General features: G+C 44.3%; 1 protein-coding gene across 3 annotated transcripts in view; it reads right to left on the bottom strand.

Annotated features, from left to right (window-relative positions):
* LOC138260182 (alpha-1-antitrypsin-like) overlaps positions 1-25,010 on the bottom strand; it is a 78,856-nt gene that overhangs the window by 35,716 nt on the left and 18,130 nt on the right. For all 3 annotated transcript variants that reach the window (XM_069208427.1, XM_069208426.1, XM_069208428.1), the window contains exon 2: positions 11,090-11,776. In XM_069208427.1, coding sequence (XP_069064528.1) covers positions 11,090-11,759 — 670 coding nt within the window. In that variant the 5' untranslated portion in view covers positions 11,760-11,776. The remainder of the gene's footprint in view (positions 1-11,089; positions 11,777-25,010) is intronic.

The raw sequence follows: 25,010 nt of genomic DNA, 5'->3' as shown, positions 1-25,010 counted from the left end.
CACTTAAGGGTGTAGTACGTTTATTTTCTTGTTCGTTGGGATTGTAGCACTAGCTTTTCCGCCAAACTGTTATATTCCAAGTCCAAAACTAATATAAATCCCTTTTCTTTTCAGGGTTCCTTGGTGTTCCCGGGACGGCCTGGTCCGGTTCGGAGGGAGAGGTCTTGTTCACCCGGCTCTCATGGCCCCAGGATTTCCCAAAACAAAGAAGGAGAAAGGAACAGGTAAGTGGGGAACATTATTTATATACGGTTAATTGGGGTTAGTAAGGAGTGAGAGGGGGGGGGGTTCTGTGGAGGTGGAGGAATGTGGGGTTACTTTCCTCTTGTGACTTCCTTTCGTTGTGCCCTTTCTGTGACCCCCTTACAGTTTTATTCACTGGTCTGGGTACGGTCCTTGTGTGGTTATTCTTCAGTTAACTGTGGTCCTGTTCAAATTGGCTCCCCTTCCCTACACGACCTCAGCCCTCCCTTCTTAGCCCCCTTAAACCCAGCCAACCACCCAGAACCCCATTCCCAGCCCCGGTACGCTCGTACCTGACTTGGCCACGCCCCTCCAGGGACGCGGCCGGCTTGTAGGGGATCTCCCGACTTCGTCTCGGCAGGGGCGGGAGGCGCCCAAGGGTTTCCGCTCTCCGTCCGTTGTTCCTCGTCCACGGCGGGGTTTCCCTTCTCTCTTGGCGGTCCGTGGCGTTCGTCTCTCCGGCTCTCCCTGACGTCGGCGTCTCTCTCTGGGTCGCGCGGCGCTTCTCCTCCGTCGGCCGTCCTTCCTGTTTTTGTCTGACGGATGACGTTGGACGTCATCACGTCAGGAATCCCTCGGGTGCCCCCGGGGTATCCCCCGGCGGTCGTTCGCTCCGACAAAGAACCGGCGTCCGGAGGCGCCCGGTTACAGGTGGTGTGCCTATAATGGGAGATGGTTTGACGGCATACTTCCTCATCAAGGGATTAGCGAGTGTGAGGCGGGGGTTGCCCTTGAGATTGCGGACCTACCAGAAAGTTTTGGACTGCCAGACTGTGGAGTCAGGGATGAGTGAAGCCGCTGGGGGGTCCTGCAGATGACAGGATCCTAGTCCTGGTGAGGTAGCCAGGGAGCACTGATTACTATCCATGCTGGTCGGATTAACTGCTTGGGCCATTGTGCAGTGGGAGTATGTGGGGAGAGTATCAAGATCGTTGTACTCGCCTCTGTAAACTAGAGTTACCCCCCTACTTTATCGATCAGGTCCTGTGCATGAGGGTGCCCTGCAGACACTGCTTGCCTTGGGAACCCAGATTGCCCGTGCCCCACCCCATGCTGGAGCAGTGACAGGTGGAGGTGAAGGCAGGATCGTCGGCAACACGCTTAGGGTCACCCAGAGGCATCTTCTCCCTCCCTGGGCCTGCCCCTGAGCCCTTCAGGATTCTTGAGCCTTTTTTTAACTAAGAGGTGCACCTCTCTAAATGTCGAGCCTGCTCTGTAAGGTATTATTACTGCTGGAGGGGTCAGATACCCTGCCTCCACAACCCCTGGAGGGCCTCTTCCTGCCCCACCCATACTTTGTGAATACATGCTTTCTCGCAGGGACTGATTGCATTGGGAACCGGAACTGCTTGTGCTTTACCCTTTCTATTGTGGGTGTGGGATGACAGTGAAGGTGGGATGGATTACAGTATGCCTGCCTGACTCCTGGGGCACCATATATAATCCCCACTAATGCATACCCCTAGGACCTCACCTCCACAAGAACTTCGATTGTGCCTGGCTGAATGCAGCATCCATAGGGCCGACTGGCTTTCTTTTGCATTTTCAAGGGGTGCTAGGGCTGCTAGTGGAAGTGCAAACCGGGCCATGCAGGAGAGTGCTGCACTTGTGGCTGATTGAGAGGGTGGGGTGGTTCTGCCCTATTCACCATGGCTGCAGCTGGGCCATGAATGTTAGGCTGAGTGGGTTGCCTATTTAAAGATGGGAAATGCTGATAACCAGCAGTAAAGACTATCTTTTGAGCCTAGAAGAGGCTCCAGAGTGGTGTCCCAGGGACCACCACCTATCAATGAGACTGACATGGCCCCTGACTCAGGGGCAGATTGGTAGCAAACAAAGTTGTTGTTGAAAGCCATGCAAGGCAGCTTAGCTTCAATCAGAACTAAAAATCCACGAAACTAGACAAGCATGAAGACTGTCTCACAAAGATGGAATCTCCCATCTCAACCGCAGGGGACACACTCACAACCAAGGGTGCAACTCTACAAAATATGGAAAAGATCCTCCACGTCATTGCCTCCAAAAATGAAGACTAAGAAGCTAGGTCCCAATCATAATAAACTTGGTATTCTGGGCATCCCAGAGTTGGCCAACACTGGCCGAATGGAGGGCTGTATTTAAGGCTACTTTTTGAATGCTTCAGCACAGATGCATTCTCACTGCTACTGGTGGTGGGAAGAGCTCACAGATTGGCCCATTATAGTTTGTCTATTAAACTTCCACCATAGGGGTACAGCAGTACAAGAAGACAGAAGAAAGTTTCTGCTCATCAAGCAGCAGCGGCTCAAGGCAAATCTGCATTACACCTGTGCTTTACTGTTTACTTTGCATGTTGAGGGTGACGTATAGAGACAAGACATTTTTCAGACCCCCAGCAGCCAGTAGACTTTCATAAAAAAACGTTATCGCAGATCCTAGTTGAACATCACCAGTCATGACCACAAGGACTCACTACTACGCCAGATTTACTCCGACTGATTTGCAAGTCTTTGATCTCAACCACTGCACTTCAATACTTACTTAATATATTCTCATTTCACTCTCCCCTCTACTCATGTATGGATCTAATTCCCTTTATGTATTTTCACCAGTTGAGGTTGGCTGACACCACCCCTTTATTGATTGCTCTGTTAGATACCTCACAGAAGTAACAGATACCTCACCCTTGACACCCATGCCTTAGGTTTGCAAGGAACACCATTGGCTTCTGCGGTGACTGCTGGGGTATTTTCCTACTTGTTCTTTTGCTTACAATTTCACTTTGTTACTTGTATTTTCTATATGTTCAGCATGAAGATGCTCCTTTGTGTGGGGAACAGGATGGGATGTGTCCTGATGGGATTGGGTCATCAGGGTGGGTGGGCTAGGTTGGGAATGGGTTATTTTATAGACACGCATAAATTACAACACAGACCTGCAACCAGCTACGATACACTCAGTAACATACTGAAACTACTAGATTTAGAAGCAAGAGAGGCCAGCTTTGCTAGCCTGCTCCCCACTATACCCACACCTGATAATACTGGTAGAATGTCTATCCTCCACTGTAGAGGGGCTAAAAACTCCTTGAAAAAAGCGACAATAATATCCTTCTTGGATAGGCACCAAAGATAGTGCACTTTCAGTGTGCCTCCTAAAAGCAGTTCTCTGTGGGTGAAAAAGGGGGTCCCATGGTCTCCCTGTTAACCCTATACCGGCGGGTGCAGTCACTGCCCCCACCTGCAAAGGGGTCTCTAATCCCCCTTGAAAGTGCAGGAAAGTTGACGCCCTCACTGTGAAAATAAGAGCAGCTCTGTATTTCACTTGAATGCACATCCCCCAAGGCAGCGGAAGTTCATGGCTGCCCTGAGAGCAGCACATTTTCTGTAATACAGTGCACTCTCCATGTTTACACTTGGCGCACATTTTGAAATGTGCGCTGTGGCGTAAACAAGGAAAGTACGCCGTGTTCATAAAATGGCTCCCAGTTGGCAAGCTCAAACTCTATTCATGCAGGTGAAGCCACAGGCACAGTCAGGTAGAGCAGGAATGGATTTTAAAAACCAAAGAGGCCAATCAGGGAGAATTTAAAACTCAAATTGGTCCTAGATGTGGGATGGTAGTGTACACAAAAGCACTGTATGGCACTGGACAAACACAAGTCCTAGCCTCACTGCTGATCACCAGTGTGAGAAATCGGGTTGTTGGTTGAGTGGGGTGAGAGCTCTGGTCAAGCAGCAAGCACAATCCTTGTCAGGGTGAGGTAGAAGCTAACCCTAAATTAACCTGTGCTCAACCCCTTATAGCTCGGCATAGAGCATTCAGGCTCAACTTAAAGGCAACGTGTAAAGTATGTGTGCAACACTTCAGACAATAATAAACTGAAAAACACCACACAAAAAAGATCCCACACCACGTTAGAAACAGAGTAAAATGTAATAAATAAAACAAGACCAAAATGACAAAAATCCAATCAGTAGGACAGGAGTTATGAATTGTTAAAGGTTAAAGTGCAAACACCATCAAAAAGCATAAAGCGCTGCATTGGGTCAAAGTTATGCTTTGAGGCCAACTGCTATAGAGCACAGGTCAGATATGCTCACCAGGTTAGGCTACAGAAGTTTTACCTTCCCAAGTTCATGTCAAGAGTCCTGTTTGTGTTGAAGAGGACAGTGAGGAGCAGGAAGAACGTCATGGGAGGCTGTCGGCAAAGTGTGAGAAGCCAGCCAGTGTCGTGAGTGGGTATTGCTGGAGCTTCATGGTGGGAGTCCCCACAAGTGGTCAATACTGCAGTGTGAAGAGTCGGGCTGATGGAGTTTTGTGCTGATTTGTGGTGTGAGCAGCGGGGCCTCAGTGCAAATGGGCCCATTCGTGGTTGCAAAGAGCCCAAAAGCTTGATTTCAGCACCCCTGAGCCACACCCAGGGTCCAGGACATAGGAGGCACCAATTTGGGTGTCAGGAACTCACTGCAACTGGGTCCAGGGGCTGGTGCAGAATGTTGAGGAGCCTTTAATGTCCCCAAGGCTCAGATCAGGATGCCAGTAGACTAGCCCTTGAAGTCATTCTGGTGACCTGCAGGTCTAATTTCTCCTCCCCAGGCAGGAGGGCAGCAGGCCAGCGCATCATGGCAGCAGTGGCTTCAGAGCAGCATTCCAGCAGAATGGCAGTCCTTCCTGCGGCACAGCAGTCCTTCTTCCTGGCAGAGAATCTACAGGTGCAAAAATGTTCTGAGGATATGGTGTCTGGGGTCTTTCTTCTATACACAACTGTGCCTTTGAAGTGGGGAGAAGCTTCTAGAGGCATGCTTTTAAAGTGCACAGACAATTTTCTAAAAGTGGCAGTTTCAGAATTGCAATTTAAAATCCAACTTCACCATAAGTTATGATTTTAAATTGTGATTCTAGAGACACCAAATGAAATTGTTACTTGGTCGCATTTGGAAATTACACTTATAAAATGTAATACGGCATCTCCAATGATATCCTATGGGAGCGGTAGGCCTTGCAGAAGTGAAAAGCGAATTTTAGAGTTTTTCACTACTACGAGATGTAAAACTTAAAAGTGCATGTCCAACTTTCTAAATACATTGCACCCTGCCATCTGGGCTGTCCAGAGCCTAACCGAGGGGGGACTTATACTTATTAAAAAGGACGTTTTGAGCCTGGCAAAAGGTCTTTGCCAGATCAACATGGCAGTTTAAAACTGCACACACATGCTCTGCAATGGCAGGCCTGAGCCAAATTTAGCATGCTACTTAAGTGGATGATACAATCAGTGTTGCAGGCTGACTAGTAGTATTTAATTTAGAGGCCCTGGACACATGTAGTGTGCCACTTTACTTGGGGCTTACAAGTAAATTAAATTTGCTAATTGGATATAAGCCAATGTTGCAGTGGAGAAGTGTGGTCCATATTTAAGAAAAAGTGGCACATCAGAGCTGATGCACCACTTTTTCTGCGTCCCCCCTTACTGGCACCTAACGACACCATGGTTGTGCAGTATTTATGGTACGGTGCACCATGGCGGGTGTTAGCACAATAGTGTCAACATTTTTGTGGTGCTTTGCTAAACTAACGTCAAATATTTTAACGTTAGTGTAGCAAAGTGCAAGGAGGCCATAGGTTTCTATGCTAGCGTCATTTTAACACTTGCTCTGAGCAGGTGTTAAAAATGATGGCGAAAGTGGCGCTGTGAAATCTCCTAAACTTCACTGTGCCATTTGTGCGGACCTCCTAGCACCAGAATGCACCCCATACATACATTATGCCTGGCGCAGGCATAGTGTAGCGCAAGGGTTTGCAAAGTGGCAGAATGCAAGCATTGCTCCACTTTGTAAATATGGCGCATGGAAAAAGCCACTTTAGAGCCGCCTTCGCATCAAATAATGACACTATGGCGGTGCTAAGGTGGTGCTAGGGGCTCTTAAATATGTCCATAAGTCCATAAAAACAGGAGATCGGAAGGCGAAAAGTTAGGGGGAAACCACACCAAGGATGCTAGGTTTATTACTAGGCATATGATGCTGAACCTGGAAATAGGATTATAATGCTTAGTTATTTGAGGCTATTTTGGGCCTAACATTGATGGGTGTATTTGGCATATGAAATTGACCTCTGCCTTATGAGCCTGTCATGGAATATGGGGTTGTCACGATGTATCTAAGCGATGTGATTGATGCAGCTAAGTATTTGAGGCTACACCTGGCTTAAATTGGTGGCACCACTGCAGATGAGTAGACACCTGACATAGTACACCAGACTGCGTAAAGGATATCTATTTGGGGGTATACAATGGATCTAATGGTGCATATTAGACTTTACCTTTGGAAAGTCAGTGCGTACCTGGGATCTGAGGCTGCATGTTGAATATTTTGATGTACCTGCCTGTTGCAAGCTATAAAAACCTAGGGTAACATATATATTTGTACCTGCCTGGTCTCTAGTATACTCTTTATGAATCCAATTCTTTGCAGTTATGGAGTTTCCCGCTGATATTTTAAATGCCTCAAAGATGGTTTTGGAAAGGTAAAATTATTTTATCATGTATAATTCTTTTTGTACGCCAGGGCACTGAACAGACCCGCATATATTAAAAATGCTAAGCGTTATAGCTAGTCATGAGGACACAGAGATATTGCAACATTCAGACGAAGGCACATCCAATACAGTGGGTTAGATACGCATTACATTTTGACAGTGGCGGTTTCTCTTCAAGGGCGTCGGGGCTCCGCCCCCTTTACATTCTCGGTGAAAAATAATGCATGGAAGCAAAGCTGAAACTGCTTCCTTAAAACAACTTCATGAACACAGTGTATATACATGTTGAATTCTCTTTCTGAGGCTGCTCTAGACTACGGAATGACCGTACTCCTTGCAGTGGTGACAGTGGAGTGACGCTTTCCTGGGCAGGCACAAAGTCTAGAAAATTTTGCTGGGCCGACAATCTCACAGCCCTGAGGCCTGTGAGGTCACAACTCGGCAAAGACACTAAATCAAAGGTTCAGTCTCCACCCCGTGATGACGTGGAGGTAGAGTTAGCTCTGGGCGTTTCAGATTCAAGCCCTGCAGCTCTCGGCCTCCACGTCAATCAGTGAGAGGAGACCATTGTCACCACACCCTTTTCCAACTCGTCACAGGGTGGGGTGGTACCAGACCCTGTGACGAGTGGGGTAGAGACTACAAGCAGGAAGCCACAAAATCGAGTGTGCGCAGTGTGTGAGCTGGACTTTTGAAGACACACTGCGCAGACTCGAGGTGCTGCTTCCCACGCTGCAGTTCATGCTGGATGCCTTTTGAGCTCTGGTATGCCTTATATTTACTGCCAGCAAGCAGACTCGTGGGGACAGTGAAGCAAAGAGCAAGTTGTTGCACATTGCATGTGCTTGTGTTTATTTGAATTAGTCAGCATCCCTGAGTCCCGACTCGCCTGGCTTGAAGCTTCCCTCCATGTCACCAGGTGAGGCAACAAAAATGTCAGCTGGGGGTCATAAATAACGTGAAAGGGTGAATGGGTGTATGTGTGAGTGAATGGATGGATGGCTGATGGATGGATGTGTGAGTGAAAGGGTGGGTGGATGGATGTATGAGTGAAAGGGTGGATAGATGGGTGAGTAAAACAGTTGGTGGGTAAAAGTGAAAGGATGGATGTAGGATGGATGAGTAAAAGAATGGATGGATGAGTGAAAGAGAGGATGGATGGATGAGTAAAAGGGCAGATGGATGATTAAGTTCAAGAATGGATGATGGATGGATGAATGAAAGAGAGGGTGAAAGGGTAGGAGGATAGATGAGTGAAAGTGTGGATTGATGATGAGAGAAATTATGGATGCTTGAGTGAGTGAAAGTATGGATGGTTGAGTGAAAAGTCAGATGGATGGATGTGTGAGTGAAAGGGAGGATGGATGGATGGATGAATGAAAGGGTGGATGGATGGGTGAATAAAAGGGTGGGTGGGTATATGAGTGAAAGGATGGATGTAGGATGGGTGAGTAAAAGAATGGATTGGTGAGTAAAGAAAGGATGAATGAGTGAAAGAGAGGGTGGATGGGTGGATGGATGGATAAAATGGTGGATGGATGAATACGTGAAAAAATGGATAGATGCATGAAAGAGAGGGTGAAAGGGTAAATGTATGGATGGGTGGATGAGTGAAAGGGTGGATGGATGATGAGAGAAAGTATGGATGGGTGAATGAAAGGGTGGATGGATGATGAGAGAAGGTATGGATGGTTGAGTGATGGTATGGATAGATGGAGTGAAAGTGTGGATAGATGGATGAACGAAGGAATGCACGGATGAGTGAAAGGATGGATGAGTAGACAAATGAATTGATGAGTGAAAGTGGGTTGATGCATAGATTAAAGGGTGGATGGGTGGATGAGTGAAAAAATGGATAGATGATTGAAAGGGAGGGTAGATAGATGGATTAAAGAGTGAATTGATGGGTGAGTGAAAGGTGGATGGATAGGTGGATGAGGGATGGATGGAAAGATTATGAGAGATAAAATGATGGATGGATGAGTGAAAGGATGGCTGAGTGAAAGTATGGATGGATGAGTGAAAGGGAAGGTGGATTGATAAATGGATTAAAGGATGGATAAATGGATGAGGGAAATAACGGATGGATGAGTGAAAGGTAGGGTCGATGGATTGATGAAAGGGTGGATGGATCAATGAGTGAGTGACTGAAAAGATGGATGTGTGAAAGGATGGATGAATGATAGGTGCGTGGATGGATAGGTTAGATGGCTACATATTGAGATGAATGGATAGACTGGAAATGTATGGGTGGACAGACAGAATGGTGAAAGACTGAATGATGGATGAAAGAATGAATAAATGACAGAATGAAATGGTGGATATCAGCAGGCGAATGGAAGGAGGAAATGGGGAATGGATACAATTAAAACAGGAGCGCTCTTTTGGGAAGGGATGTGATGACTTGCTTTGTTTGCTTGGTGCCATATAGTAAGAGCTTTTGTTCGAAGTGCGTGGTGTTTCAATTTTCTGGCTTCTCCCTTGAACCAGCCACAGAGCAGATATAGTTAACGCTGGGCCAGAAGTCCCCAAAGGGCATGCAAACCCATTAAAACTCCTGCAGGGGAAGGTGCCAAGTGTGCGCACAGTTGTGACCGAAACGCATGCCAAACACGGTATATGTTGAAACTGCCCATTAACATGTTTAGGGGGCAGTGATGGATTCATCTGTTAGTGCAAACATGTTGTGTGGCCAGGGAGACAGATTCTCTCCAGACACCATCTTAGTGTTGGTGTAAAAACAGACAGTACAATTAACATGATATATGTGATTTAAAACCATGCTAGCCACTGTAGTGCACATAATACGCTATACGATAACATGTAGGGGATGTGGGGGTGGAGAAGGACTCAACCACTAAAGTAATCACGTAATATTGCAAAGGAAGGCTAATTCTTCACTAGTCCCCATCTGCTGATCAATGTTAAGTAGCCCACAATAATGTGGAAATAACATGGATTGTACTTAGAAAAATGGGTTGGTGCCACATTGAAAACACTGAAATGGTGTCTAGCATCCCAAAAATTGCCATGCTCCCTCCCCCCAAAATGTAATCCTCTTCCTCCCCCAACCCCGGGCCAAGCCCAGCCCCACCACTCTCAAACTTCACCAACCGCCACTGCATTTTGATGTGTCGTGCACCGACGTCAACGCATCGAATGGAGAAATTAAAAAAACGTAAACATGCGGCTTTTGCACGTGCCTAAAATATGAATGCTTGCAGCTAAAAAAACTTTCATGCAAAAATGTAGGGATTCTCTATGAACAAAACGGCAACCAGTAATTGAGCATGCAAATGCCATGTGGGCATGAGTTTGCCTGGATTTCGATGCACGTAAGGAAGCAGTTATCTGACGTTAATCTCTCAGATTTACACATTTCATGCGCGCGGGACCGTTACATAGATTTATGGAACACTCATTAGACCGAATCAGATCCAATGTTTATACATTGCAATTCTAATTTTACAATTTGTCGAGCTGTGGTGTTGATTCCTTTTTTTAATTGATAATTTTGTTATTTTCCGGAGGGCTTGTCTCTTGCCACTACCGCCTCCCCTTTATTCCTCCGTATCCTAACTTGTTTCGACTTAAGACGTTTTTTCATGAATCTTTTACGGTGCACCTTGGTTTAGTACTTCTATTCCTGTTTGCAATTTTTGCCAGTCCCTGCAACCATAGTTTGGTGTAAAAGGTTTGTACATGCTCTTATATAATTAGTGGACTTTTCCACTGCAAAATATTGTAGATCCAAAGGCCACATTTAGCGGTAAGGCAACAGTTAGGTTTCCAACAGCAAAACCTCAGATGGCTTTGCCTTCAGAAACCCTTTATCTGATGATCCAACTGCCAATGAGTTGCCAAGTCATAGTGATAGTTGCTGCTCCCTGTCAATACATTTCCCTCCCTAGGACCACTATATGAGGCATAGTGGGCCTGGGTAGAGAAATCTGTCAATGACCATTGGCCGATCAAACATAGCATCTGCATGGAATACTGCTGTGTGTTCTGTTCTTTCACGGCACCAATAGATGCACTAAAGGCTGTGAGATTCCCTCCAGGCAGGCGGATCTCAAAATATGGCACCACCAGAGTGGGGGGGAGTCAGGATCTTTTATGATCTGGTGGACTGGTGGTTCACTCGCTTGGGTCTAAATGTCACCATGTGTCTCTTTCTTCTATTCCTACTATATTTCCCTTTAAGCGTAACAATTTGTAGAACTATGCAACTTCAGTGATAAAAATGCAAGTTTCTGGGACTTTGTGCACATAATGAAACCAGTAGTTACATTGTGTCTACTTACATAACTAAGAAATACTTATATTTTACCTTTAAAGAAAATGCAGTTAACAAGAACCATTTGCGTGCTGTGATCAAGACTCTGCAGCAAATCCACAATTTTTCCATTGGTGTGTTTCTCGACATAATCATTAATCTGCTTCTTTGCTTCTTCACTTTGGGTGAAATCCGAAGAGAATGCTTCGGAGTCATAATATTTTTTGACATCCTCTGTAAATTTTGGCAGTACTTTCAGATTGTTGTCTATGAAGAGGGCATTGGCTATGTTCAGCTGCAGTTCACTGTTAGGATTGTTCAACACATGGAGGAGATGCTGGAAGCCTAAATATATTTCTTCCTTTGAGGTATCAGTAAGATTAAATCCTAGACCTGCAATGATCTGATCGAAAGTCAAAGACTTGGCACCAAGAGACAGCATGCTGATGACAGTGGAGATGGACACCGGTGAAAAAAAGACATTATCGGAGCTTCCGCCTTTACTGATTTGCTTGTACAGATTAAATGCAAATTCCGCATTTCTGGATGCTATTTTGTGGCAAGCCATGCTTTGCTTTCCTGGTTGTTCGTGTTCAATGGGATCATGTCCATGGTGATTTTTATGATGGTGGTGATCTTTCTCATCGTGGTCCTGATGATGATCACAGAGGATCATGCCATGAAGCACACTGATCACCAAATACAAATAAATGGCAGGTTTCATTTTCCTTTTAGATGTGTCTGCAGATAAAAGAAAAATGGATGTCAGTTAGTTGTGTCAACTTTCCAAACAAAACAGTTGCCTCTTGGCATATTCAAATATTCTTTATGTAACTATACTGTGTAAAGAAAAACATATCTTTCCCCAGCCCTGCATCGCTAACAATCACCAACAATAGGGCTTATATAATGTTGCTTTGTTTGATGATGTCTGCTTGGGTTTTGAGATGTATTGTGATATAATTGACAGAAGGCTCTTTTAATCTCTTTTCAATTCATTTAAGACAAGTATGCATACTTTTTGTGGTTATATAGGGCCTTCTCCCACCTATGTCATCTTAAACAGACTGAAAAGAATAATAAGATTAAGGACCTGATTTAGAGCTTGACGGATGGGTTACTCTGTCACAAACATGACAGATATCTTGCCCGCTGCATTACGATCTCCATAGGCTATTATGGTATTGCAATACGGCAGATGGGATATCCGTCACATTTGTGACTGAGTAACCCCCTCCGCCAAACTCGAAGATAGGCCCTGAGTTATTAAACAATGTGGATCCAGGAATGACTTTTCCAAACAATGTTTTTTTTCTTTATTGAAGTCCATTGAATCATGAAGGGTAATGCTTTTTGGTTACTGAAAGATCTTTACATTTTATCACTCCAGATAGACGAGGAAGATGCCTATTGAAGTGTGACAGGTTTTATTCATTCATGCTGTTTTCCCCAGAAAAGTTGACTTATTAAAATATTGAATATTAGAAAGTGTGACATCTGGACAGAACATGGTATCAAGGATAAACTTTTATAATAAATCCGTTCCAGGGTTCCTGGAGAACCTTTTTCGTTGGTCACCAGAATATTCTGGTCTGTGCTGTCTGTTTTGCCATTATGAATCTCTATTTTCATAGGATCTGTTTTTGATGTATTCTGGGACCTCAGGCATGTTTTGTACAGGTCTCAGACATTATGTGCGTCCTCTAAAATGTATATCCCTTCTCTTAAGGCCCAGAAATTGTTAACATTGGACTCGCCTAGTACTTGGCAGGCCACTACATTGTCACTGTTCAATTGAACTTTTATTAAACAGGGCATTCTAAATTATCTGCATATGTACAGGGTTATTCCAATTTGCTCATATGTATATTTGTCTTATGATGCTTGAGGAGAAGGTAAAGTATTCCTCATCTCTACTTGCCTTTCATCGATTAGCGAGATGTGGGTCAACTAGCACCAGTCGAATTCTCTCATAAAACATTTGTCAAACATGTCCAGTTTCTAAAAATTGGTAAAAACTAATTTATTTTTTTAAAGCATTGTGGATTCAAGAATGGTACTACCTAGACACGAAAGTAAATAAAATTAAAGAATTATAAAAACCTGTTGAGAGTTTCATTTTTTGTAAACTTTCTGCAGTCACAGTTTGTAAACTGTATTCGATCACACTGAAGATCAAATATGCATCTGATGAAAACCAAAATATGCAGATCCCTTCCTGCAGTGGGCAACAGCCTCTCTCTCCAGTTGTATGATTAAAGACAAGGACCTTTTTCTCAAGAGATAGGTATGATTTTGCTGAGCTCTCTAGTTCGACAGGAAAAATGGTGAACCAATATTCCCGAAAGAAACATGAGTAATTATAATGTGCAATTGTACAGTGGTTCAATATAGACTCAGGTGATATTTACGTTGATACTTCCTGGACATGTCAATTACCAGAGCCATATTAAATATAACAAATAACCAAACTCTAGGTCACGAAGTACTATAAAATATTTCCACACAGCTTTTATTATGTGTTTAACACTGATTCACAAAACGGTATGTGCCCTAAATCAGAGGTTCTTAATCTTTAGAGTTCCATTGACCTCACTTAATCATTACTATAACCCGGGGACTGCCACTGAATCATTATTGGAATCCAGGCCCCCCCCACTGTGGCCTTATTAGAAGCCGTGGACCACAAGTTAAGCATTTTCAATGAATTCAACTGCAAAACAATATAGAAAAAATACAGACAAAGACACTCATTATATAAATACAAACATTCTGAGATATTTTATTTAATTCACAAACAAATGTAAAAAAATCTAATTTTCAATTTTAATGGAAATTATGAAGCTTTTTTAAATTTAATTTAGGTATATTCAGTTTCATGCACTTGCTCCCATTAATCAATCTGAGGATACTATCTTTATTTTTGAGCCTCCAATTTCAAATTACTTCACACTTGGAGAACGTTTTAAAATATTCAAGCTTGCATTTTGCTTCTTAATTTCTATACATTTTATTAATCTGTTAATATTATTTAGTTGTCTAAGCAGTTGAGGACCAACTGAGTAGGCTTTGTGGATCCCAAGGTGACCCCTGACCACAGGTTAAGAACCACTGCTTTAAAGTCATAACGTGGAAAAGTGACACAAAATACTTTATCAATGTGAAAAGTATCACTAAAGGAGGACTCGTTCATGTACTCTTACACACCATTGTTAATCGTCTGTGAAATGCTTAACACTCTATTAGTAAAAGTAGAAAAAAGGCACAGTAATTCTTTATTGTTAGAAATGGGGTCTTTCGTTGACAGTCAGGTTACCCCCCTGTTCAAGCAAGGACCCACACTCTAGTCAGGATAAAAGAGAATCACCCTTAGCTAACCCCTGCTCACCCCCATGGTATATTGGCAGAGCAGTATGCTTAACTTCAGAGTGCTAGGTGTAAAGTATTTGTACCAACACACACAGTAACTCAATGAAAACACTACAAAATGAAACAACACAGGTTTAGAAAAATAGGAAATATTTATCTAAACAAAAAAAGACCAAAACAACAAAAATCCACAATACACAAGTCAAGTTATCATTTAAAAAGCAAAAACAGTCTTTATGTAGTTTAAAACACACACAAACACTGTTACCATGAGAATGTACCTTGGGTGCGTCAAAAATAACCCCGCACGGGTGCATGTGTGTCAAAAAGGGCTTGCGATGCATCGATTCAACTCACGAGCGGGACCTTGCGTCGTTTCTCCTTTCGTCGGGTTGGGGCACGTCGTTTCTTTTCTCAGGTCTGGGCAGGCCTTGCGTTGTTTTTACACGCCCAGCAGTACTTGAGTTGGAAATCCAGCCGCATGATGATCTGAAAACCACACAGCCCGGGCTGCAATTTCCCAGCCTCCATCAGCAATGCTGCACGTCGTTTCTCCCACTCCGTGCGTCGTTTCTTCGGTCACGTTTCCGGCGAGCATCGATTTTCAGCCTCAGAGCCGCCGGCGCGTCGTTTCTTCAGCCGGAGATCGGAGTCGCATCAATCTTTTCCCCGCACGGCGCTCTGTGCGTGGATTTCTTTTTCATTAGGCTGCCAGCTTCTCCTTTCAGGGTCCCAGGAACTGGATGAGCACCACAGGGCAGAGTAGGAGTCTCTCCAGAGACTCAAGGTGCTGGCAGAGAGAAGTCTTTGCTGTCCCTGAGACTTCAAACAACAGGAGGCAAGCTCTAAATCAAGCCCTTGGAGATTTCTTCTCAAGATGGAAGCCACACAAAGTCCAGTCTTTGCCCTCTTACTCTGGCAGAAGCAGCAACTTCAGGATAGCTCCACAAAGCACAGTTACAGGCAGGGCAGCTCTTCGTCCTCAGCTCTTCAGCTCTTCTCCAGGCAGAGGTTCCTCTTGTTTCCAGAAGTGTTTCTAAAGTCTGTGGTTTTGGGTGCCCTTCTTATACCCAATTTCTCCTTTGAAGTAGGCCTATTTCAAAGTAAAGTCTCTTGTGAATGTGAATTCCTGCCTTGCCCAGGCCAGGCCCCAGACACTCACCAGGGGGTTGGAGACTGCATTGTGTGAGGACAGGCACAGCCCTTTCAGGTGTAAGCCCACTCCTCCCCTCCCTCCTAGCACAGATGGCTCATCAGGCTATGCAGGCTACACTCCAGCTCGCTTTGTGTCACTGTCTAGTGTGAGGTGCAACCAGCCCAACTGTCAAACTGACCGAGACAGGGAATCCACAAACAGGCAGAGTCACAGAAATGGTATAAGCAAGAAAATGCTCACTTTCTAAAAGTGGCATTTTCAAACACACAATCTTAAAATCAACTTTACTAAAAGATGTATTTTTAAATTGTGAGCTCAGAGACCCCAAACTCCACACGTCCATCCGCTCCCAAAGGGAATCTACACTTTAATCAGATTTAAAGGTAGTCCCCATGTTAACCTATTAGAGGGACAGGCCTTGCAACAGTGAAAAACGAATTTAGCCATATTTCACTGTCAGGACATATAAAACACATTACTAAATGTCCTACCTTAACCATACACTGCACCCTGCCCTTGGGGCTACCTAGGGCCTACCTTAGGGGTGTCTGACATGTAAGAAAAGGGAAGGTTTGGGCCTGGCAAGTGGGTACACTTGCCAAGTCGCATTTACAGTTAAAACTGCACACACAGACACTGCAGTGGCAGGTCTGAGACATGATTACAGAGCTACTTATGTGGGTGGCACAACCAGTGCTGCAGGCCCACTAGTAGCATTTGATTTACAGGCCTGGCACCTCTAGTGCACTTTACTAGGGGCTTACTAGTAAATCAAATATGCCAATCATGGATAAACCAATTACATACAATTTACACAGAAAGCATATGCACTTTAGCAGTGGGTAGCTGTGGTAGAAGGCAGGAGGCAAAAAGATTGGGGATGACCCAGCATAAGCAAAAAAAAGTCCAACACGACCCCCTACCAGCTTAAAGCCAGAGGAGAACCATCAATACCTTGACGTACTTTCCTGATTGGGGCGAGAGAACAAGGACCCAGGCCCACAACAGCAGGGGCATGTTCCAGTTCTATGCCTTCCTGACTCCAGCTGGATCCCTTTGCCCATACTCTCAGGGCCCACTAAGCTAACCCATCGGGAACCCTTCTCCTCATCTGCAGATACCATCTGTGCAGCACCTAACTTTACTTTGCTCACAGAGGTATCCCAGGGGGTAGATAGCACCACCAAGGCCAACACAGTGGTGTTGCCCACTCCACCCCCGGGGTGTGACACTCGTTCCCCCCCCCAGGGGTGACTCTGTCCACCAGGACAGCAAGCCACGGTGATCCCTGACAACTGTCAGGGATGAGAGCCCGACCTCAGGCCTCTCCAACCACTGTGACTGTAGAGAGTTAGGGGCGGTAGCCCAAGGTGCCTGGCACCCTTTGATCACTCTCTCTTCCACCAGGTCAGGGATGACAACCTGACCTTGGTCCTCCCTCTGGGGCATTGTACCCTTACTTACAAACACATCTTGTGGAGCATACCAATAGTATAAAAAGTAGTCAAAAAAAATGTAATGGATTCACAAGCGCTCCATAGTCAAGCCATCCAATACCCAAACAATATTATCCAGTAATTTGTATGTGGCGAGCAAAAAATGTAAACAAAATATATTTAATGAGTACAAACATACATATTAAAAACTAAATCCCATTTTTGGCGAACCTATTCATTACATCAATGCAAAGACCAATCATTGATATAGCAATTTAAACCTGGACCCAATATTTTGAGTGATTACAAAAAGAAACAATATCCAACACAACATCAAGTAATGTGGTCCAGGATAAGTCCATCCAAAGATTCCTTCAGCCTGTGAGATATGGAATACAGCCGACACGTGTTTCGTCCTATTACGGACTTTATCAAGTCTGTTTAAACAATAACATAGATTGCATATTATTGTAAAATACACAATCGAAAATACAAATATGACAAATACATTCCTCACAATGTGTATACCCTATGTACCCAGTCCACTTGTTAGAATAATCACCTCAAAAAGTCTTGAAAAAGAAAACAAGAAAAGGCAAGCCACATACCATAAGCCAACACCATGCACAATATACTGAACAAAAGTCTCTAACCCAATTAATCCAATGAAAAATCCCCATTAGAGAAAGAAAAAGAGGACAGAGACCACAGGTCAAACAAAAAATAAGAAGACCCAAAGAGTGTCTATATAAGTTAGCAAGCAATTTTGTGAATAACCGATTTCCAGAATGACATAGACATGGATCAATACCTCCTTAAATATGGTCTTCATCCGTATAGTTCTAAGAAGCCATTAAGGATATAAAAGCAGAGGTTAGAGCCTGTCTAAAAAATTTTTTTAAAAAAGGTTATAAAGCTGCCAAATATTAGACCCAACGTATCAACTGACCTGTCTGAATTGTCATATCTACATGAAGAATAATCCTTGATGGGTATACCCAAATTTTAGAACCATAAGGGATACGAAACAACCATTTCCAATGTTCCTCAAGTTTGTCACAGGAAATAACTCTAAAATAAAACCAAATTATAGTCACATACCTGAGTGATACATTCCAAAACTTGTTCAGACAAAATCTCTCAACCTTACTCTATATTTGAATTAGACTGTATAATTTTAAACTCTTCATAGTTGTACATAATGTACCCAAATGCGGTATAAGTCACATCAAATAGCATGTTGCTTTCGAAAACGTTTCACCCGATCACATAATTCTATGTCGCGCCATCAAACTATAACAGTCACCCCTGTATTCACCTATACCACTTATCATGCCCCGAAATCACAAAAAGTTCCTCTTAGTTACCATATTTTATCTTGAAAAGATCACCGGAATCCAGGGCAGCATGTCCCGACCAAGTCGAACGCGAATCTTAGCTTTCCTCCACCGCCCTCTTATACACAGTAGAAATAGAAAGGGGACGCCGCGATCCCGTCTGAATATATCCGTGCCATTTCTCATCACATAGTGATTCGGCGCGCCATCTTAGAATAGAAACTCCACATCTCCAATCCATGTACACCTGTTGGCATCATTGGTCAAGGATCAACTTAAGACTCGCAATGTTCAGTGTGAGCAACTCCAAATCAGCTGAAGAATATATGTTTAATGGCTCATCACCGTATAACAGCATTTATAAATTTCGATAAAGAGTTTTTTTTTACATAACCGACCTATGACAGTAGTTGGAACAGCCTACAAAAAATAGTGAAAAGCCAAAGAAAAGATTCCAAATAACCTACTATTTGTTCAGTCCCCCATACCCATTCTACAAAGTGTCTACAATGCTCAACATCAACATTAAGACATACTTATAGTAAGGTAGAAAGCAAAGATGGACAATACTTTTCCATACATGTGTATGTACGTGTCCCCCTCGTATCATGATTAAGACACCGTCTGCCAGCCATTCATGCCAACTCAAATACCGTTCCAAATAGGTTACCAACAAATTACTAAATCCGTGAGCAATGCTGTTAGAAGAGAAAAGCATCTATTTTTCAAGGCCAAAGTCTGAACACTCAAATAGCCAAGATAACAAATTCTCATTTGTCTATGTCTATATGGAAAACAATCTGCATGAGACAGAAGGAACATTTAAAAGGACCATAAAAGGAAATGCATTTCAGAAAGTCAGAACGATAGGAACACCCAGTGCTCATGTTATGTTAGTGATCAGATAATTTCCTAATTTTCAAAATATTGACATTTTCCAATAAGCACATCAATTATTTCAAGGGTATCAATCACATTATGCATGTTTATAAAAATATATCAATCACATTATACATGCTTATAAGACCTGCCTACCACTTTAATCTACCTCCAATCATCCCATCATAAAAAGTAATGCATTTCATGATCTAAATTCATGACTAGTTCTATACTCTTAAGTCTCATTATCCATTTTGCCTCATTCATTCTAAGTTCTAACTCACGATTACCACCCCTGGGATGCGCCCTAGTCTGACTGATCCCCATGAATCTAATCTCAGGGACCTCTGTTGAGGGATGTTCTTTGTTTACATGGCGAACTATAGGAGATGATGGATCATTACTTCTTAACGCACGCATGTGTTCCTGAATCCTTTCTTTTAAGGGTCGGATGGTACTACCTATGTAGATTTTCTTACATTCACATATCAATATGTAAACTACAAATTTGGTGTTGCAGTTGATAAAGTCCAAAATCATATACGTTTTACTACCATTGCAATTGAACGTAGAAGTTTTATGTACAGCTATATTACACATATTACACTTGCTGCAATTGAAAAAAACACTTGGCTTGGCAGGAAGCCTTGTTTCAGGTTTCTCCCTAATTGGAGGCAAGAAACTACTACAAGGGGCGACACCCCCAGAGTCCAAAATTGTCAGGGTGCTTGTAGAAGCAGTCCTGCACAATTCTCCTACCAGTGCAGGGATGTTAGCCTACAACTGGTCCTCCAACCTGGGGTCTGTACCTTCAGGTTGGATTAGGGCCAGGGGTGAGGCTTCCCTCCCCCACCCCTCCCTTCCTGGTCCTGCACCCCCAACTATGAGTGGCCCCCCAGAAGATAACATGGTAGGGGCACTGTTAGCAGTAGCCCCTTCCTCCAGGTCAGGGGGGAAAACCCTGAATCTGGCCCTCCAGTACAGGGTCTGTACCCACAGACTGGACCACCGCATGGCAACCCAGGACTTCCTGGGGGCATACCTACCCCCCACCAGGTCAGAGTTTACCCTCTGAACCTGGTCATCAAACCCAGAGTCACCACCCTGCGGTTGAACCACTGCCTGGCGCACCAGGACTTCCTTGGGAACACACCTACCCCCCATCAGGTCAGAGTTTACCCCCTGAACCTGATCATTCAACCCAGAGTCACCACCCTGTGGTTGAACCATTGCCTGGCACACCAGGACTTCCAGGGGGGCACACTTACCCCCCTCAAGGGACACACCGTACCGAAGGGCCACACAAGATTCTGGCTGGTGCAGGTCTCCTGACCTCTGCCCATCTGACAGAGTCTGGATTCCCCCAAACCCAGAAAGGGTCTCCCCAAGGACATTCCTGGGAGGCTGTGCTCTCAGAGCTGACCCCTAACACTCCAGGTTCTCCACTGGGGTCTGCAACCCCCTCGCAACCCTCTGGCTGGACTTTTGCACCCCATCACTAGGAGTGGTACTGCCAGACACCAGAACTGGTGGGACGCTGGTTACAGCCACCCCCACCCAATTTCTCCTGACACTGTGGGGTCTCCCTCAACAGATGGCCCTACGGTACAGGCTAGGCTCCCCTCCTGGTGTTTCCTCATGGAACCCTCCAGGACCTGGGACCGGATCTTTGGCACCTTGGGCCTCAAACCATCCCCATTCCCTCTCCTCTGAGACTGGACATGGGGTCCCTCGCCCATCCCACTACTCTGGCCCTACCTGGGACACTGCAATCCTTCCCTACCTTACCTGGTTAGGAAATACCTAGACCACTCCTCTCAGGAGCACCCCAAATGCCTCTTCAGACTCTCTGGTACTCACCCAGAGGTCTGCCTCCCGTGTAAGTTCCCTGCGGTCAGAAAACTCACATTCCACCTGGTGTTGTAATAGCTCTGGAAAATAAGGACTAGACATATTTTCTCCAGCAATTACATCACACAGCCCCTCACATGAATTAACCAAAGTACCCTTCACCCAACCATCCAGTGACTCAGCCTTAAAAAAGCACCCAACATCACCCTCCTGAGACTGGTGAGACAGTACCTGACTGTCCCTGACACTCAACCCCCACTCTTCTGGCATGTCTTCACACTCCATAACTAGGATTACTTCCTGGGGGGAACCCCTCTCCCTGTCACTCTCACCTAGAGCCACTAGAGTGTCCCTCCCATCAGTAGGAATTTGACTCCCTATGCCAGTTCCCCAATCCACCTCAGGGAAGCTGTGCATTACTGGAGCTACCTCATACCCCTGAACCTCCTGGTGTGTGTTAACTCCCTCCTTCAAGTAGGGCACCACATCTCTGGGCATGTGCACTTTTTCATCTGCACTGGATACAATATTTTTGCTGCCACCATCTGAACTGGTCTCAGCCCTCATGGCTTCCAGCTTCAGCTCTTCACTACTCAGCTCTTGAGCTGCCAACCTTTTTTTTTCCAGGGCTAAGGCTCTCTTCTCCTCAGCCCTCTCAAGCTCTGCCTCTACCTCTTCCAGACTCAGGATTTGAGCTAGGAGCCAATCATCTCTTTCTGTTCCCTCCTCAGTGCCACTGCCCTCCTCCTCAGAGTAGTCCTCCTCCTCAGACTCATCTGCTGGTGTTGCCTGACAACGTTTCAACTCATACTGAAACGGCTTACTCAAGATCCTCCCTTCTGGATTTCTTATTCACAGCCAGTCCCCTTTCCATGCAGAATGCCTTAAGCTGCCACTTTTTATAGATAAATAGGTGCCAGAAATTGACTTCCATTCTGCAAAGGCTTCACAACCAAAAACCAGAGTTAAAAAATATTAGCAATATTTCCAGGAGGACATCAGAGAACAAAAAGCAGAATCACAAGACAAGTAGTATGTGGTCACGTAGTGGTCTGAACTCAAACAGTAGTGTACACCTAATTACTGTATGTCAAGTACAAATACAAGTCCAAATCCCAACCGCTGATCACCAATGTTAGAAATGGGGTCTTTGGTTGACAGTCGGGTTACCCCCTGTTCAATCAAGGACCCTCACTCTAGTCAGGGTAAAAGAGAATCACCCTCAGCTAACCCCTGCTTACCCCCTTGGTAGCCTGGCAGAGTAGTAGGCTTAACTTCAGAGTGCTAGGTGTAAAGTATTTGTACCAACACACACAGTAACTCAATGAAAACACTACAAAATGACACAACACAGGTTTAGAAAAATATGAAAAATGTATCTAAACAAAACAAGACCAAAATGACAAAAATCCACAATACACAAGTCAAGTTATCAATTAAAAAGCAAAAAGAGTCTTTATGTAGTTTAAAACACACACTAACACTATTAGTGTGAAAATATACCTTTGGTGCATCAAAAATAATCCCGCACGGGTGGGTGTGCATCAAAAAGGGCTTGCGATGCGTCAATTTCACTCACGAGCAGGACCTTGCGTTGTTCTCCTTTCGTCAGGTCGAGGCGCATTGTTTCTTATCTCCGCAGGAGAGCGATGCGTCGATTCGGTCAGCACTCTCGGATCCGGGCAGGCCTTGCGTTGTTTTTACACGCCCAGTGATGGCCCCTTCAGTTTTTATTTCAGATTCTTTAGCAAGACTGCCAATGCCAGCCCTTTCTTTTTTATTACCTCTCTCTGTCTCAAAAAGTTACCTACTTCATCTCAAATCATCCCTAGATATTTGTATTCTGTTGCCATCTAGATTCACATCTTGCCCCTGAACAAGGCCAGTGGCATTTTCCTATTGCAGTCAGTCGTCATAGTGCAAGTTTTGTAAGGGTTGATATTCAATCCATTTTTATTGGAGTATTCCTGTGTTGTGTTTAGGAGATGCTGTAGGCCTACATATGTGTGGCTGACTAAAACTAGAGCTACCACTCATTAGCTAGAGCATAGAGGAAACTTGAGAGCGCCAGGCCCCCCAGCCTCTGGGCCTGGGAGTTACAGATCTTGAGTGCCTGGGTCAGATCGGCCAGGAAAAGGTTGGATAAGGTAGGAGCCAGAACACACCTTGGCTTCAGCCCTTTGCTCGTAGGTACTCATCTTGAGAGGTGCGTTCCTTCTCCCACCCTCACTTGCACCCATATGTCTGGGTGAAGGTTGATTAGCACATCCAGCAGAGCCTTGGGTATCCCCTTTGTGAAAGCTTCCCCCCAAGCCTGGCCCTTCCACATGGTCGAAACTGGCCCTATAATCAATAAAGCAATAAAGCAAAAACGAAGAAGCTGTTTCAACTTCACATTAGCTACCAGCGGAGACACGGCTTAGATATTTGTTGTCATTCCTGAAGACTTTGAAAACCCAGTTGGGTTACGTGTTATTATTGCTATCTCCGTTGTCCATGCCAGTAACTCCTCTAGTTGTGTTCCAGCAAAATATATTGCCTCATTGTCAATAAGGGCAACTATGCAATAGTGTTTTGGAAAGGACTTGTACCCGCTTTTGAGTATTGGAGATATTATTGATTCTCTGCAAGAGGGCTGGATAAAGCCACAAAGTCTGATTTTGAGGAAGAGTGGCTCTAAAGATTCAGCTCAGAATTCTGTGTTCTTTTTTGGAAATTGCGGGGGGATGCCATAGGGGCCAGGAGCCCCTTCTCTTCTGCCTTTGCCAATTTGCTGTCTGATTAAATTCATTCAGGGTTTGCAACAGAGATTTTCAAATGAGTTGTATCCTCATTAAGAGTCTTTTATTGAAATGGCTTATCAGCTCCTTGGCTTTTTACTACTAAAAGTGTAACTTGCGGGACGTGAACACGCTTTCAGCAAAATCCTATTTCAAATTTCTTCACAATCAAATATCTGTTGATATTTATAAAAGAATAATCTAAAACAAGTTCCTATTCCTTGATGATCCAGTCGGCCTAGCTGATGTATCCCCCCCGTACCTAGTCATTGATCATTCTCATACTGAGACAAACAAACAATTAAAAATTAATTATCCACATAAATAAAACATGGGTAAACTGAACTGCGTTTTTTTTAGGATGCTCTTAATGTTCTTTGTTGGCAGGAAGTAAATATTGGCCACACATAACCATGCACAGTAGCATAATTTAACATTATTTATGTTCATGAATGACCTTATCCTAGAGGTTCAGAGTTCTAAAGACACCACTGTTATTAAACACAACAAGGGTTTTTCCATGCACCTTTTTAACATTCTTCTGAATGTACTTTATCCTGGGAAATACTGTGGTGGCTTGCAACGTTAAGATCTGACACTTTTCCAGATAAGAAAGAGTATCAAATCGTTCTAACATGTGCATGCCTGAAGCAATATTCCAGGAGATAACAGTAAGAATTCAGGCTATTGGTTGGGGAGGAGGATGGAGCCGTTCTCTACCAACAACCACAATCCTTGTCAGGATGAACCACACAGTCACTAAATTAACCTTGTCTTAACCCTCTGGTAGCTTGACACAAAGACCATCAGGTTTACCTTAGAGGCACTGTGCTAAGTATTTATGCAGCACATCAACAGTAATAAAGTGAAAATACAACACAAGAGATATCTCACACAACTTAGAATAATAGAGTAAAATGTAATAAATAACATTTTATCACAAAGCCCAGCTCAAGTAGATTTGGGTGCCATAAACATCACCAGAATATACCAATTCCTCCCCGATGGTTCAACAGCCAATTAGGATGCCAAGTAGCCTCCCATCGTAATTTGCCACTTTCACATGTTGCACTCCATAAGCACAATCTAGGTGAATCATTGCTCCAAGGATAGAAGGGGCATTACGACAGGAGGATACTCAGGGGCTCATTCTGCCTGGAGGGAGCC

Source organism: Pleurodeles waltl, chromosome 9 (assembly GCF_031143425.1).
Source record: "Pleurodeles waltl isolate 20211129_DDA chromosome 9, aPleWal1.hap1.20221129, whole genome shotgun sequence".
NCBI lineage: Eukaryota > Metazoa > Chordata > Amphibia > Caudata > Salamandridae > Pleurodeles > Pleurodeles waltl.
This window is presented reverse-complemented; position numbering and strand designations above follow the sequence as displayed.